The sequence below is a fragment of the Carassius gibelio genome, chromosome A15, assembly GCF_023724105.1.
Source record: "Carassius gibelio isolate Cgi1373 ecotype wild population from Czech Republic chromosome A15, carGib1.2-hapl.c, whole genome shotgun sequence".
In the NCBI taxonomy this organism is placed as follows: Eukaryota; Metazoa; Chordata; class Actinopteri; order Cypriniformes; family Cyprinidae; genus Carassius; species Carassius gibelio.
Window position 1 is genome coordinate 7,765,000 of NC_068385.1, and position 17,851 is coordinate 7,782,850.

A 17,851-nucleotide genomic window follows, 5' to 3' on the forward strand; every position below is an offset into this window, starting at 1 on the left:
ATTAAACTCTTGAATATCTACTTAATCTAGCTTTATAATATTTATTTACTTTTAAAATGATAATACATAGGAATGAAACACTTTCTGAAAGCTAAATTGAGGAGTAAGAACACTAAAGTCTTGTCTTATTATTTACTTGAGATATAGGGTGCCACAAGGATCCGTGTTAGGCCCTCTGTTACTTTCAATAAACATGATGCCACTTTGCAACATTATTAGAAAACATGGCATTAGTTTCCACTGATATGCTGGTGATACTATGTTATATATTTGATCACGACCAGATGAAATTTCTAAACTGTACAAATTGACAGAATGTATTAAAGATATAAAACATTGGACGACCAGTGACTGTCTCCTTATTAAATTCAGAGAAGACTGAGGTATTACTTATAGGACCAAATCCGGTACACAGATTCACTTAGAATGTAATTTCCAACTAGGATACTATGTCATCATCTGCAGTTAAAGACCTGGGTGTTTTATTAGACTGCAACTTATCCTTCAAAAATCTTATTTCAAATGGACAATAAACAAGTTAAAGTTATTCCAAAATGCATCTGCTAGAGTTCTTGCCAGGAGTCCTTACTTCTATAAAATTTATATCTATTTTCTTTTCTTTTTGTGTCTACTGAAACTTTATTTATTTATTTAGGACCCAATCATTTGTTTCTTGGAGCGGTTTAATTAGCACCTTATTGTCGGATAAAATGAATCAAACATGGGCCAACGACGCCATCTATTGCTTAGCGAGTGCTAGCGTCGAAATGTTTAACTCTATTTTCATTTCACGCATCCAGCTGTGTCCTGCCAGTTAATCTAATTACAACTAAGAAATTAAACAATACCCCTCCACCCACATGAGAACCCGCATTCCTCAACTCCCCGAGCGTCGATTCGCCATTGAGCTATACAGCTGGTGACCAGACAACAAATGAATTCCGTTTATTGACATTTGCACTTTACTCTTACTAATATTATTAGAGATTAACTGAAATTCGAGTCACTTTGTGCACGTTTGTATATTACGTGTGTGAACTACAGACAATTAATTCTGACTGAACCGGCGATTTTAGAATCTTTAGAATCATTCTTCTGAATCGATTCATTTGAAGTGGCAAGCAGGTCACTTTTATTACAAGTACAAGCTTTGGCCATGTGTTGGTATAATACAAATAACCACCGTTTGAAACAACCAATGCAACTGAATCAATGTGTTTAAGAGTGAAAAATAGAAAACAACACCAGTTAAACGCGAGTGTTCTTGCTCACCAAACTGGTTTCAGATAGTCAGAATATGATAGCTTCTTAGAGATTTTTGGTAATTTTCGACGAACTAACCAGATTAGTCCAATTTATGTAGTTATATTTCCGAAGGAACGCGTAAAATGCTGCACGGCAACTTTTATTTTGCTTAATAAATCAAGCGAATTGGTGAATCATTTTCACTCAAACGAACCGATTCGCTACAATGAACTAATGAACACAAGCCAACCAAGACTCGCCTACATTTCTCGCCTTATAGAACTAGTTCACTTTCCAACGCGTTATGTGTGGTGCTTAATCAAATGGGTTCTGAAGACAAATTACTCAAGTGGATCTGCCGGTTTACGGCAATCACGGCTTTCTTCTTGATTGGCTTTATTATTGGTGAGTTTCTCTACCTTTATTATTATTATTATTATTAATAATCTGCAATGGCACACTTTAGAATCAAGTTGTATTAGACTGTCCACTGTGCATAATTTTACAAGAAGAATAATTTGTTAAAGTTGTTAAATCCTTCATATTAAGCAATAACTCGTGGATTTATTTGCTCTTTGTTGCTTATGGTCAAATTCAGGATACATCTTTATCTAAAACAAGTGTCATGAGCCTAACATTATTTTGGATATGAATGTTTACAGTCTTGAAGAAGATAATTATGAAGAAGGTTATCTTGAAGAATAATGTCTTACACGATTATGGAAAACCTGAAAATACACTTTCTAATCTTTAAAAGTAATGGAAATATATTTTTGCAATGTCATTTTTTTTCTATTAATGTTTGGATTTTAAATATTGCATTGAATGCGAATAAGTACATTTGCATGGACAAAGTCATGGAAATTCATTCTATATAAACTGTGGGAACCCATTGTCTCGGAAATTCTAAATCATTGACAGTTTGTAGAGACTGAGAATGAAAAACCAAACAGAGTTTTGTCTTTGTATTGCTTCAATTCTCTGCAGAAAAGGATCTGGTTTACACACAGCTTGGGTCTGTGTGCAAAGATATAACACAGACGCACATTCCACTTTTTATAGTGTGTAAAAAATTAAATTGCACAATTGCAAAATTACCAATAACACATGCACATCTCATGCACATTACATCGTAGATGCCTGGTTACTCTCCTCGAAAGTGATGATGGTTTTCATTTTTTTTTTATTGGGACTTTAAATTGACTAGCAATAGAGCACACTTCACAGTCACAACAAGCAAGAAGACAGCCATCTGAGCACTTCTGCCTGCAACATGCCGAAGAGCAAATTCACATTTACCTATGAGTTACAGAAGAAATTCCCCACTTACTCTCCCGGTTGGGACAAGTGGGAGGCTGCAAAGACTTTCATGCTTATTTGTTAAGCAACAAAAAAACTGCTGGGAAAGATCAGCTCTACAGCAAAATATAGATGGGCAAACAAGGAGGATGAGGAAGAAAAACTGGATGAAGAGGAAAATGAGGATGAGGAAGGAAACTAAAGATATTGATATTTTTTGTTAGTTTTCATAAGTTTGTGATAGCTTTTTTTTTTTTTTTTTTTTTTGGATTGCTAATATAGCAGAGGTATTTTTCAGTTATTTGTAATTTATTTCTTAATTTTTCTAATACAGAAGAGACATTATTTCTATCATTATTTAATTTGTTATTTTTTAAACTTGTCATAATAAAACATATTGAGCAACCTCTGAGAAACCTATCTGAATTTGTTTCTTTGGTTGTAGATTGTATGAACTTGTATTACAAAATACTGAGGAGGCATACTTTAAATGTATTGAAATTATAAGGCATCTTTGAGTAAACTTTGAGTATCATTTATGTATCTCATTGCCCGTCCTGCATGGGATGTCCTGGTTTTCACTAATCAAAATATGGCCACCCTAATCTTTTAAAATAGAATTAAGATTGGGCCTTAATCATTGTTACATGTTACACAGGTAGAAAGCAGGTTTTTTTCTCATCGCTGCGTCCTTCGCTTTGGTGTCAGCTACTTGTTACCTAAAAAACATAAAATCATAACTTTTGTAATGTGTGACGCATTTGAAGATAGCAACTAACTTTGGTAGCAAAATTGTATTTTGGTAGCATTAAAATGTTAAAAATGTCCTGTGTTTCTACAAACCCCAAAATAATAACAAGAATTTGTATAAATGGTAACTGTTTGTCCATCAGCAATTTTGCAAGCCTCCGTCAATGCTACCAATTCAGCCGCTTGCGCAGAGCAATGCGCTGGGATTTCTCCAGATCTTATTGTTGCATATGCAGAGGTTATGGCTTAACTTCCTCTGTTTTTGCCAATTATTTGGGTTTCTAGATGCTGAACCATCAATTAATAGAACTAAGTCAGCATTTTCTAAGGGGGTTTCTTTTAAATCTGGTCTTGGTGTACAGACATGTTCAAATGTGGCAACACAATCATGTTCTTCCCCATCCTGCTTCATAGAAAGCAGTGTAGCTGGATTTAACACTACGCATCTTTTAATTGTGATGTTTGGCATTTCTAATAGAATTGCATTGTACCTGAGCCACCTGGCCTTTGACAAGTGGGATGTCTTCTGTTCCAACAGGATCACAGAGACCGTGTGTGGCACGAGCAGAGTCACATCAGAGTACCACACAATTTCCCTTGAAGCTAAAATAGCTTTTTCTGAAGATGCAACAGCTCTCAGGAATTTTGGCATGCCTGCTGCTATCGGATCGAGCTTACTCGAGAAACAGGCCACCGGTCTCCCCCATGATCCTGTAACAGAACAGAAGTCAGAAACCCATTCTCTCATCATACAAAATTTCTCTCTGGGTCTGGTAGTCCCAGTGTCCTGCAGTTTCGACAAACTGCCTTATGACCCTCAGCAGCCAAAAGTTTTAAAAGTTTGACAGTATCTTGTTCGCATATGTCTTTATCTTTTTAACAGGGAAAATAGGTGAATGCTTCAAAAACTGGTGTTCACAAGGTCTGTAATCAGACTTTGGAGTGACTTGAACTGGTTCACAATTTTTTTTTTAACCAGCCCCAAGTCAAATTTAGATAAAGCCCAAAGTGTTTAGGGAGTTCTTTGAGCACTGGGTAAGTTTCCACTTCCTCTCCTGAGAGAAAGGCTGTTGTCATTGTGTCTTCAATCACACAGACTGTGATACAGCTTTAACAGCAAAATAGGTGTGCGCACACTCAGATGCAGACAGTTTTGGATTGTATTCAACATTTTCCTCGGCTGTCTCCACCCAATTCACATGAAAAATACTATTTTTTACAAATAAACCATTGTCTTCCCTATGGTCATTGTTCTTTTTGGACAATGAAACATGTGGAAGAGAATCAAACAACATTTGCTGTTCATTTCTCAAATCAACAGAAACAGCGCATCTATTTTATGTCTCGATTAACCATTTCAGGTCTGTTGTTTCTATAAATAAAACCATTTTTGTTCAAAAATTTTAATCTTTTCCCAATTATATATGTGCTGAGCAATGTAAATCAGAGAATGGTATAATTCAGAATTAGTTGAAACTGTCTTTTGCAGCAGTGACAAGCTTTTCACATAATTCATCATCTTTCCGTTGACTCTGGTAAATATACAACTGCGATTGTCGGATTGTGGCTAAAGATTGAATTTGGCACTGGACCACTTCCCAGTTTCACATTAAATCTCTTTCTTACAAATTTTGAAGGCAGTTTTCTGACTGTAGTAAACAATGCTTAAAGTTCATGCCATTCTAATCTTTACATCTCAATGGTACAGTGAAATTTTATCTTACCGTATAACCAGATGCAGTAGTAGACCAAACTAAATTTCCACTTAATTTTGGAATTTGATCTATTTCATCCATTTCAGCCTTTTCACCTCCATTGACCTATAATCTTTGTGGCATTTGTTTTATAAGCTAATTTATGTGCCTATGTTCTTGTCGAGAGAAGATTTATCATTTTCTAATCTTCCAATGTGATCATGTATTAAAGCAAGCATTTTTCTGCATTGCTAAGAACGGAAATATGAGCAAGCATATCTTCTTCGTTGCAGTGAGCAGAAACATGAGCAAGCATACTTTCTTCATTGAATTGAGCTTTAGAGAAAAAGTGTGTGTTTCAGACTTATCTGTTTGTGCTGTGCGACTTTGGTGGACTTCTGTGCCAAGTTGAAATTTTTCAATGTCCCCTCTCCACCAGTAAAAGCAAACATCTGGATCAGTCTGAGACTGTCTCTGTCCTCTGCATCTTCTGCGTTTCGATGGTGTTCACTCTGACTGGAAAGTGAGTCTTGTTCCGTTGACACAGTGTTTCCACTGCTTGACGATATGCTTTGTTTTGCCTCTTTCAAGTCTTTCTGGTTCCATGGTTGAGAGACCATCACAGTTCCATTCAGCCCAGCCGCTTGAATCATGGGGAAAGCTCTGACATGCTCTCCTTTATCCTCCAGTTTCTTCTTGTTCAGGCTGTCCGGCTGCAGTGTTACTCTCTCATGAGCTTTAGATCTGGTGCTGACTCCGGCCATGGAGTATTTCTCCATTACGGTGACGTTGCTGGTGGCAGAGCAGACGGTTTGGAAGATGATGATGCTATCCAAGTTGTGCTTGTCTTTCGTCGGGTGGTAAGGACTGCGGTGCAGATGCAGTTGCTCTGTAGGATGGAGGCAGCTGTGGTGGTTGAATCTGGTGCTGCTGTGGCATTTGTCTATAGGGGTGAAGCCAGGAGTCCAGATCAGTCACACTTCAATTGTCTAAGGGAATAAAGAGAAGAATTCTGAACAGTATGATCTGTTCTTCTGTCAGCATTTTCTAAAGAACTATCATTTTTCAGTTCTTTCCAAAATAGCATTGAAATTTATTTCTCAGCGTTCTGCTGCTTCACGTCTGTTATTTAAAAAGTAAAATAAAAATTCCTATGTTTCTGAAACTTGTCTTTTTGCTTGTTCTTCGCTTTTTATATTCTCTTAATTTGTTTTCACATTTTTCCAAGCTCTCTTTTATATTGTTAAGGACGATCAGCTGTGGAACCCCGTCACTCGTCGCCAAGTTTGTTGTGGAAATTCTAATTCAATAATTTGCAGAGGCTGAGAATGAAAAACCAAACAGAGTTTTGTCGTTGTATTGCTTTAATTCTCTGCAGAGAATGATCTGGTTTACACATAGCTTGATTCTGTGTGCAAAGAGATAACACACAGACTACACAGTACACATTTTAGAGTATGTAAAAAGATACATTGAAGGACAGACTAGGACCTTTGAGCCAATCATGTTGCTCAGTGCACATTAACCCATAACACATGCACATCTCATGCACATCTCATCGTTGATGCCTGGTTAATCTCAAAAACTACCCATCCCTGGAACACAGTTTCCCCTTAAATGTTGTTTTTCAACCTAAAGCAGTTGCGTGCACAAGTTACATAAAATAACTAAATGTCCCTATGGACTATATATACTACCTTATTCATTGTATGTTAAAAAGATACTTAATGAGATGAATGCAATCAATGCAAGATTAACAAAACCAAACATTTCCATAACACTATCGCTTTGTTTATTGCTGCTTTCAAAAATACTCTATTGCATTTGTGATATTGGACACTTTTAGGGAATTATCTATCAGAATTCATCATTTCTTGCTCTTGTGGAGATTAATTACTAATATTGCTCAGACGTGGTTTGGTGTAACAGGTGTCTGTTTCTCATTACTGCTCTTTGTAGGTTGGTTTGCTCGACCTAGTACTGTCAATCATGGACATGTATCAAAAAGCTTCCTGCACGACTTTCTAGATGAGATGCAGGCAGAGAATATTAAACACCATCTCAGGTGGGAAAACGCTGGTTGCATGCTCTGAATAAACTAGTCCTGATGTTATTGCATGATATCATTCAAGTAGTAATTCCCTCAAAAATGAACATTCGCTGGAAATGTACTAAATCACAGGGCAACTAAGATGTAGACTAGTGTGTTTCCTCATCAGAACAGATTTGAAGAAATGTATCATTACATTACCTGCTCACAAGTGGATGCTCTGCAGTGAATGGGTGCCGTCAGAATGAGAGACCAAACAGCTGATAAAAACATCACAATAATCCACACCACTCCAGTCCATCCACAATATTGCTTTCTCTGGTGTAAAAGTGGTCTGGTCTGAATCAGGAGAGAAATCTGCTAGTTTAATCTAGTTTAGATGATTGTGATGTTTGGAGTCTCGTTCTGATGGCACCTATTTCAATGCATCCATTACTGACCAAGTGCAATTTATTGCTGAATTTCCTCAAATCCGCTCCGATGAAGAAACAAACAACCTTGGATGGCCTAATTTTTGGGTCAACTATTCCTCGCCGTGCATGCCACTCTCAAACCTAGCTGTCCTCTCCAGATCTAGAGCATGTCTGTCATAATCTATGTGTCTCACCTAAACAGGAAGTTCACAAGGCTGCCACACCTGGCCGGAACTCAGCAGAATCTGGATCTGGCGGAGCAGATCCGTGCTGAATGGATGGAGTTTGGGCTGGACTCAGTGGAGCTGGTGCCGTACGACGTGTTGCTCTCATACCCAAATCAAACAAATCCCAATTACATCTCCATAGTGGACCACCTGGGAAATGAGGTACATACTGACTGGAGAGGAGAGAGAGAGATAGAGCCCATTCGACTGATGGGGATTATTGGGAGGTCATGATTAATAAGGGTCTTTGGAGGGGTTACACTCCTACTCTTTCACGAGAAGTGCCATGGGATTTTTAATGACCACAGAGAGTCAGGACCTCGGTTTAACGCTGCTTTTTACATTATAGTGTCCCTGTCACTATACTGGGGCAAAATTCCATTCGTTTAAATCCTCTTTTAAATAGAATGTTTAGAACAAACAAAGCCCGATGATGTCATTGGAGAACCTTTTAAAGTTCTAAATGATATTCTCCAGTTCTATAGTAAACCATCTATACAATGTGACTTTTTTTCAATCCCGAAAGCAAATCAAGACCCTTAAACAGCCAAACGGTTCTAGATCACGAAGAGGGTTTAAAACCGAACCTGTAGAGTGTGGGTCCGTTCTTTCTCTCATGACATCAGAAGATTTGGTGTGTGTGTGTGTGTTTTTAAAGCCATTCATCTTGTCACTAGTGAGGTAATAAATAATTTTAAATAATAATATAATAAAAAATAGAGTGTCACTTTCTTTGTCTCAGATCTTTAACACCTCTCTGGCCGAGCCGGTCCCTGAAGGTTATGAAGATGTTACCGATATCGTCCCTCCTTATAGTGCTTTCTCTGCGAAAGGACAGCCAGAGGTGATGCACACATAACCAAATACTGACACATCAAACACACACTGTGCTACATTAATCAGTAGATCTTACTGAAAATAAATGTGCGTCTTCCTAACGTTACATTCAATTAATAACTTCTAGTGCTATTGAAAAGTTTGGCGTCTGTTTCAAAGTAATTAGGATGCATTAAATTGATCAAAAGTGACAGTAGACACATTTATAATGTTTCAAAATAAATTAATAATCAGAAATGTTTCTTGAGCAGCAAATCAGCATATCTGAATGATTTCTGAAGGATCGTGTGGCACTGAAGATGCTGAAAATTCAGCTTTGAACACAGAAATAAATTTAATTTTACTATATATTCACACAGAAAACACTTATTTGAAATTGTAATAATATTTCACAATTTTACTGTATTTTTGATCAAATAAATGCAGCCTTGGTGAGCAGAAGAGAATTCTTTCTAAAACATAAATAAAAGATTACAGACTGCTTTTGAACAGAATTATACTTTAACTTTATGAATCAGATTTTTGTGAACTGTAGGATGAACTGGTTTACGTTAATTACGGACGGACGGAGGATTTCTTTAAGCTGCAGAGAGAGTTGGGAATAAACTGTTCAGGAAAAATCGTCATCGCAAGATATGGCAAAATCTTCCGTGGGAACAAGGTGAGGTTTCAGTAGTTTGGACGTGATGTTTAACGAGTTATTTCATGTTTCATATAAGACAGAAGATACGTTTGAGTGCATGGGTTTGCAGGTGAAGAACGCGATGTTAGCAGGAGCTAAAGGGATCGTGCTGTTCTCGGACCCTGCGGATTACTGTGCAGACGGCGTGGAGCCGTACCCCGACGGCTGGAACCTGCCAGGAGGAGGCGCTCAGAGAGGAAACGTGCTGAATCTGAACGGGGCGGGAGACCCGCTCACACCTGGATACCCTGCCAAAGGTCTGTGTTTGTGTCACACAGAGATTCAGCGTGAGAGTACAGTCTTGATCATCGCGTCTGTTGAATGTCTCCTAGAATACACCTACAGATCTGGTCTGGAGGATGCAGTGGGGCTTCCCAAGATTCCCGTGCATCCCATTGGATATCATGATGCAGTTCACTTGCTGCAGTGAGTTGGCCACTGCTAAAAACATTTGAGACCAACTCTAATAAATAGAAATTAAACCATAATTATTATTATTAATATGCAAAAATACTAATTTTTATGGAGCAATATTATTATGCAATAGTATATATCTTTATATATATATATATATATATATATATATATATATATATATATATATATATATATATATATATATATATATATATATAAAACTTTAATATGTCAAAAGATTTTCACACCTGGTTTTATCTAATGTTCTATTCTAGAAACTGATTCAAATATTGCATATTTAATTAAATATATATATAGGGATCATTTAATTATTTTAATTGAAAATAATTTTTAATAATAATAATAATATTTCATAATAATTATATTAATTATACTTTTTCCCCATTCAGTAATACCATATATAATAATAATTGTTATTATTATTAAACAATAAAAATATATTCTAAAATATTTTTAATTATATTTTTAAAAAAATAATTTAAAATTGTTATATCATCGTCATTCTGTTTCTTAGTTCACCTGAAATATATCTGATTATATAATTATATGATGTCTCATCCTTTAGGCGTATGGGAGGGCCTCTTCCGCCGGATAACTGGAAAGGTGCCCTTAATGTCTCGTACCGAATCGGACCGGGATTCATAGATGGTTTTAATCAGAAGTATGAGACTTCCTTCCTGACAAATACTTCTGCAAATTCATAATAAAGCCTCCATTTGATCTTTTAATGCAAGACACTGCAGGTATGCGCTGATCGTTTTTGCTTCCACAGCAAGTCTTCTTTCAGACTAGTGGAGAGAAAATACACATTTAAGTCTTTATTTGAATGCACTTTATCTACTTGTGTCTGCCGATTTAAAATACAATACATATCTGTAAATGCTGACTCAGAAATCTTACATGCATTGAGGGATAAAAAGTAAAATAATATGTCAAAAGATTTTCAAACTTGGTTTTATTCAGTGTTCTAGAAACTGATTCAAATATTGCATATTTAATTAAATTATGCCTCATTAACATTTTAAACATAACATACATGATGTATATGGTGGAATATGATGTTATGTATTAGTCCAAATTTTCATCTGTGGTGTCTTGCCTTACAATGCATTTGATTTCTAATATATCAAATAGTAGAATATTTAGAGGTAAAATGACATCATCGCATTATTAAATGTGGGATATGATTAGAAATGTTCGATGAAACCATTCTCTGATGAATCACGCACAGTCAGATCAGGCACGTTTATCAAAGATCAAAACCTCATTCTGAACATTAAACCCAGCACAATGCTGACCTTTAACCCCCAAACCTATGATCCTGCTGTTATGAAGCGTGACTTAAGCTTTACACAATCATAATCCGCTCACATGCTCATATTCATGCACTCCTGCTAATGGTTAACTCATTATTATGCGTGATGTCATCAGGACTGATAGGTTCGTGTACTCGGCGTTCTTAAAGAGGGACAACGCACATTTGTTTCCCACACCACACACAGATTCACACAGCATCACACACACTTCTGTGGCTCTGTTGTTGTTCTGTAATGAACTCTGGAGGTCGGCCAGTTTGATATAAAGTCCTTTTATTTGGGGAGCCAATCTCTATCTCTCTCTGTCTCTCACACACACACACGCATTTGTTGTTTTATGGGGACTCTCCATAGGCTTACTTGTTTTTATATTGAATAAAAACTATTTTATTATACACCTACACCTACCCCTTACAGAAAACTCCTGCCGATTTTTGAATTTCATAAAACAGCGTTTTTTCTATGTTTTTTAAGCTTTTTGTTTTTAGGGACACAGGAAGTGTCCTCATAAACCATGTTTATGTTGTAATATACACATTTGTGTCCTCATAAACCATATATATACCAGTACACACACACATTTAGCAGGCTGTCTTCACATTAATGCTTTTGGCAGAAGCTTTTATAAATGTATGCATGCAGTGTTAAGTCAAAGACTAGAAAGTATTGATTCCTTACTGAATTTTGTCTTGGTGAAACTTTAGTAAAGTGCGTATGAACGTCCACACAAACCATCAGGTGACCCGAATCTACAACGTGATTGGCTGGATCAGAGGAGCGGTGGAGCCAGGTGACTTTTGAATCTGGTGTTATTTTGGATTTTTGTTAGATTCAGTCTAGATGAGTCTGGTTTTGTGTGTTCAGACAGGTACGTGATTCTGGGCGGTCATCGGGACGCTTGGGTGTTCGGAGGGATCGATCCGGTGTCAGGAGCTGCTGTGGTGCACGAGAGTGTGAGAGCAGCTGGAAAACTCATCAAGAAAGGTGTGTGTCGTCTAGTTTAATGCATAACTGTTCAGGTGTGTTGACCTTAGTTTGGTTTTTAATTAAGATGACCTTTCTCCATGTGTGTTTTAGGTTGGAGGCCGAGGAGATCGCTGATCTTTGCCAGTTGGGACGCAGAAGAGTTTGGCCTCCTGGGATCCACAGAATGGGCAGAGGTACTAATGGAAGAAATGATTTAATGCATTAATGAATCAATGAATTAATGACTGATTGAATGCATGCACACAAAAAATAAACAATGAAGGGAACGAATCAGTGAATCATTGATTGAATTAATAATTAAAAAAAAACATGAATGAATGAATCACTGAATCAGTGAATGCTTGAGGGAATGAAAAGTTAAATAGACACTGAATGAAAGAAAAAACATTATAAATGAATGCACAGTTGAAATGAACTCTTGAACAGAATGATACACTGATTGATTGAATGAACTATTAATTGAATAAGTGAAATGCTGCATGAATGGATGAATGATTAATTCATTAATTCAATTAATCAAGGAATAATTTGAATGAATTAATAAAATGAATGAACGGCTGAATTAATTAATGCATGACTGAATGAACAAATGAATTGCAGCTAAATAAACAAATTCATGAAACGGTTGAATGACTGACAATAATGCATGAATGAATGTATGACTCCTAATATGAATAACTAAACAATGCACAATGAAGAATAACTCATTGATTGAATGAATAAACAAATGCATGAATGATCAACTTTATCTGTCATGAATATAATTTATTTATAGCAGAGTATGTACAGAATATAAATTAGAATGCAATGTAGGATTATATATAGATTATGAACAGCAGCAATGTAAAAACAGTGGTAATAAAGAGTTGATTGTACACTCAACCAACTATATTTATTACAACTGTTCTTACATTTCTGCTGTTCATAATGTACATAAAACCCTACATACTCTGCTCAATACTGTATAAAGCAACTCCATTCTGTAAATCATCGCTTCACTTATTATGCACTTTTATGTTTATAAAACACTATATTCTTGCACTTCTGGTTAGATGCTAAATGCATTTCATTAGCTCTGTACTTGTACTCTGCAAAGTGACAATAAAGTTGAATCTGATCTGATCTAAAACTGAATAAATGCTTGTCTGAATGAACAATGAAATGTCTGATAAATAAACATGAATCCTGTGTGTTTGCAGGATCACGCCAGAGTCCTGCAGCAGCGAGCCGTGGCTTACATCAATGCAGACTCTGCTATTGAGGGTCAGACACACACACACACACACACACACACTTCATTATGAGTGTCTCCGTGTTGGAAAAGCAGCATTGATCTCATCTGTAAATATTCAGGTCGCTTGTTTAGATACTGTGTGTGTGTGTGTAGGTATGTACACACTGAGAGTCGACTGCACTCCCTCTCTACACACTCTGGTGTATGACATCACCAAGAAGGTAAGAATCTGTCTCTCTGTCTGTCTGAATGCATGCATGCGATGTTAATAGTGTGTTTCTGAAGGTTTCGAGTCCAGAGGAGGGAGAGGAGGGCATGAGTTTGTATCAGAGCTGGCATAAACGAGACAACTCCACAGAAAGAGATGCACCGCGGTAATAAAGAGCAGCTTCAGGACGATGATGCTCATAATCGTCTATAAGAACATCTGGCTGATTAGAGATACATGACATGGCTAAGAAACGTGTGTGTCTCCCTGTAGGATCAGTAAACTGGGCTCTGGCAGTGATTTTGAAGCGTATTTCATTAGATTAGGCATTGCATCTGGAAGGGCAAGATACACCAAAAACCGAGTGAGTGTGTCGGAGTACTTTAAACCTGCATCAATGCAAAGCAAAGCAAATTAGGATACGTTAGAGAAACATCTTTTTATCACCCTCTTTCTCCAGAAAACCGAGCGCTACAGCAGTTACCCCGTGTACCACAGCGTGTATGAGACTTACGAGATCGTGGAGCGCTTCTACGACCCGAGTTTCCGCCGGCTGGAGGCCGTGGCCCGTGTTCGGGGAGGACTGATCTTCAGTTTGGCCGATTCTCTGGTCTTACCTCTGGACTGTGTGGAATACGCCTTGTCTCTCACCAAATACGCCAACAGCATCCACCAGCTGGCACTGAAACACCCTGCTGCCCTGCAGAAGTACAGCGTCTCGTTCGGTACACATGCTCTCCATAGACTGGAAAAAAGTGACCACTATATAAAAGTGAAGCCAAAATATCTCCGTATGGTGGCTGTCATCTAGTAAAAATCACGTCATTTGGTGCCATAGTCAGTTAAAAACAAACACTTGAATATACAGTATTTCTGTTTTGCTGTAGTGTGTCAGTAGGAAATATCAGTTTACATTTCCAAACATTATTTTTGCCATTAATTGTAACAATCCAGTGAGATGCTTGTTTGCACAAAGATTTGACAGACTCAATCCAGAAGAACTGTGCCAACCTCTCCAAGACGCTTCAAGAAACCTGGAAAGCTAAAGTACTGTGCTGAGTTTTTGGCACTTGTGTAAAAATGCTTTAAAGTGAGGATGCTGTCAAAAATAATGCCAAAAATAGATTTTATTAATTAACTTCTAAGAACTGAACTTTATTAAATAAACATTTGGTGTGACCACACTACAATGAAAAAAATTATACATTGAATTTACTAAAAAAAAATAATAATATATATATATACAGTATATATGGTAAGTGGTTGCAATCAATTTTTTTTACTATATTTAAATAAACTAATTTAGTTGATAATCTTTCAGCAGAATTAGTTTGTTTAAATGTAGCTAAAATGAATTGATTGCAACTACTTACCAAAATGTTTTTAGTAAGTTCAATGAATATTTTTTTTTTAGTGTATGCGTAAAAAAAAGCTTTTGTCCTAGCTGCACTTGCGCATTGTTTTTCAGGTAGCTTTCCAGGTTTCTTGAAGCGTCTTGTAGACATTGGTGAGTCTGTCTCAGTTTGTTCTGTTTCTTCATGTTACTCCAGACACACTGATGATGATCAGATCAGATCTCTGTGTGGAGCTCTGACTGCTGTCAGACTCCTGGTGCAAACAAGCATCTCACTGGATTATTACATTTAATGGCAAAAATAATGTTTGGAAATGTAAACTGATATTTCCTACTGACACACTACAGCAAAAGATAGAAAATAACTGACTTAAAACCATTTTTTGTTGGTGAAAACAATAGTGGCCTAAGACTTTTGCACAGTACTGTTTATCAGCATTAAAAGAGCTACCTAAAATGACTAAACCCTTCTTTGGAAAAAAAAAATATATATATATATTAATTTGTAGTGTGATTTGAGTATTTAGTCAAGTCACCTTTATTTATATACAGTCAATCTGGAAAATAGTTTGTCAATAATGCAAAAAGACAAAAAAAAAGAACTGAGAGTCATTTTTCCAGTTCATTGATTTTTCATTGATCATTAGTTTTAGTTTAAGTCATGTCCCATTAGATTACATGAACAAAACAAAAAAAAAAATCAGTAAATTCAGAATGTTCATTTAAAAATTGTGTTCTATACAAATAAAATTTAAAAATAAAGGTTCCAAAAAAAAATTTTTTACAAATAAAGGTTCCAAAAGTGGATGATTCCATAATTTCAGGTTTCCCAAGGAACCTTCTTTATAAGAACCATTCTAAATGACCATTTTCCAGTATAAAGAACCTTTTGTGCATTGAAACATTTCTTCACGCAACCATAGATACCAATTAAGAACTCTATTTTTCAGAGTAAAGCATGAGAGTCGGGATGCAGCAGAACTCTTCTGTTGAGATTATAACCGATGTCTGTTTTCATCTCTTAATGGTTTATGTTCTAGATTCTCTCTTCTCTGCGGTTGAAAACTTCACGGTTGCGGCAGGAGATTTTCACCAGCGACTTGATCAGCTCGACACCTCGAAGTATGAATGACACTAGTTTTCAGACTAGGTTTGAATCGGTTTCATTGGAATTGCATCACGGTGTTGATTGAGTCTCAAGGCCTTGTGCTTCTGTCACATCTCATTGCACATGATGATGTTTCTTACAGCTGTTATCTTATCTGTTTCTGTCTGTCAGTGCTCTGGCCGTGCGGATGGTAAATGACCAGCTGATGTATTTAGAGAGAGCTTTTATTGATCCGCTGGGTTTGCCTGAGAGACCATTTTACAGGTAAACACAAACACTCAATACATTGTGATGTTCAGAGACTCATTGATAGCTCTTCAAGGTTTATTATAGAAAACTAAAACCATTAAATAATCATTACTAGATAGAATTAAATGTTAACTGAAATAAAATCTGCAGAAAAAAATGCTTTTCTTACTTTTTTTCTTAAAATAACCTGCCAATGGGGTAAACAAAATAAATGTATTTTATTTCAAACAGAAAAAATATTATTTTTCTTGTTTCAAGCTAAAACTCACTTTATTTTGACATGCTTTCTCTGAGAACATCACAATTTTTTTTACGTGTCCAGAAAATCCTTCTTGATTTAAGATTTTTTTGATTTGGCTGGAAAGAGAAAAAAAAAAAATGTAAATAAAAAAATCTAAGTAAGAAAAGCTTTTTTTTGCAGTGCAGCTAATTACCAAAGCTACATTTTTTATTTTAATTTAGTTTAACTTGTACTAAAATAACTAAAAAAAATTATAAAAAACCATATAGGTAACTATATAGAAAAATTTATAAAAAACAAAATAGATACAGCTACAGACGTAAAATAGAAAATATTGATATTATCAATGTTGAAAACGGTGATACATTTTATTTTTCAGGATTCTTTGATTAATAGAAAGTTCAAAAGCACATAATTTATGTGAAATAAAATCTTTTGTAATATAATAAACATCTTTAATGTGATTTTTGATACATCCTTGATGCATAAATTATTAATTTCTTTATTTATGGACCCTTAAACTTTTGAACAATACTGTAGATCCATGGGATTTTGTTCAGTAATTGTATCATTAGTCAGGCAAAAATATGAGTAAAATAGCTTGAAACAGATGAGTAACACACTCAAGTTTAATGCTTGACATCAGGGTTTTTTAAATGAGAAACTGCACTTGCACAAACCACACATTTTGCAGTATTAGAGCTCAAAAGAACCCACAGTGCTCTTTTAAATGTCGTATTAACAATTATAACCACTCGGCTGTTTGAGATCACTTTAAGTATTACCTGTGTGTGATAAGATGCTTGTCTTTTTCTCTCTTGTCTCCTCCAGGCATATTATTTTTGCACCCAGCAGTCACAATAAATACGCGGGTGAGTCTTTCCCAGGGATTTATGATGCTTTGTTTGACATTGAGAACGCGGTGGACCAGCAGAAGGCATGGGACGAGGTCAAACGGCAAATCAGCATCGCCGCCTTCACGGTCAACACAGCTGCCGAGACGCTAAAACCTGCCGGCAACTAGACAGCCTTTCTTTAGTTCTGGGTTTCAAAACATGCCATGGATACAGGACTACAACATGTCAGCAAAATAGAGACTTATTCAAGGAATAGTTCACCCAAACATGACAATTTGCTGAACGTGTCCTCACCCTCAGGTCATCCGAGATCAGGATGAGTTTGTTTCTTCATCAGGTTTGGAGAAATGTAGCCTTGCATCAGTGTCTCATCAGTGGATGCTCTGCAGTGAATGGGTGCCGTCAGAATGTGAGTCCAAACATCTGATAAAAACATCACGATAATCCACAGCACTCCAGTCCATCAGTTAATGACTTAAGTAGACAAAATCTGTGTGTTTGTAACAAACAAATGTATTATAAGGCGTTTTAACTTCAAAACTGTTACTGACGGCACCCATTCACTTCAGAGGATCTATTGGTGAGCAAGTGACGCAATGCTGCATTTTTTCCAAATCTGATGAAGAAACAAACTCATCCTTATCTTGGATGACATGAGGGGG

General features: G+C 36.4%; 1 protein-coding gene across 2 annotated transcripts; it reads left to right on the forward strand.

Annotated features, from left to right (window-relative positions):
* Positions 1 to 930: 930 nt before the first annotated feature.
* LOC128029066 (glutamate carboxypeptidase 2-like) lies at positions 931 to 17,840 on the forward strand. 2 transcript variants are annotated; one of them, XM_052616540.1, is made up of 19 exons: positions 931 to 1,650; positions 6,948 to 7,053; positions 7,654 to 7,840; positions 8,421 to 8,522; positions 9,051 to 9,176; positions 9,268 to 9,454; positions 9,530 to 9,623; positions 10,201 to 10,296; positions 11,656 to 11,741; positions 11,816 to 11,935; positions 12,029 to 12,111; positions 13,138 to 13,201; positions 13,326 to 13,393; positions 13,458 to 13,546; positions 13,654 to 13,744; positions 13,841 to 14,105; positions 15,775 to 15,856; positions 16,014 to 16,106; positions 17,164 to 17,839. In XM_052616540.1, the coding sequence occupies exons 1-19, from the start codon at positions 1,569 to 1,571 to the stop codon at positions 17,354 to 17,356; spliced, it is 2,214 nt and encodes a 737-aa protein (XP_052472500.1). In that variant the 5' UTR covers positions 931 to 1,568; the 3' UTR covers positions 17,357 to 17,839. The 2 variants fall into 2 exon arrangements, with proteins under 2 accessions (XP_052472500.1, XP_052472501.1); XM_052616541.1 differs by lacking the exon at positions 10,201 to 10,296 and having other exon boundaries at positions 17,164 to 17,840.
* Positions 17,841 to 17,851: the final 11 nt, after the last annotated feature.

Bases quoted from the DNA above. Each gene is read 5' to 3' on its own strand.
- LOC128029066 (XM_052616540.1), top strand. From the start codon at position 1,569: ATGGGTTCTGAAGACAAATTACTCAAGTGGATCTGCCGGTTTACGGCA. The intron at 13,745-13,840 runs GTGAGTGTGTCG...CTCTTTCTCCAG, and splicing joins CAAGATACACCAAAAACCGA to AAAACCGAGCGCTACAGCAG. The intron at 14,106-15,774 runs GTACACATGCTC...TTTATGTTCTAG, and splicing joins GAAGTACAGCGTCTCGTTCG to ATTCTCTCTTCTCTGCGGTT.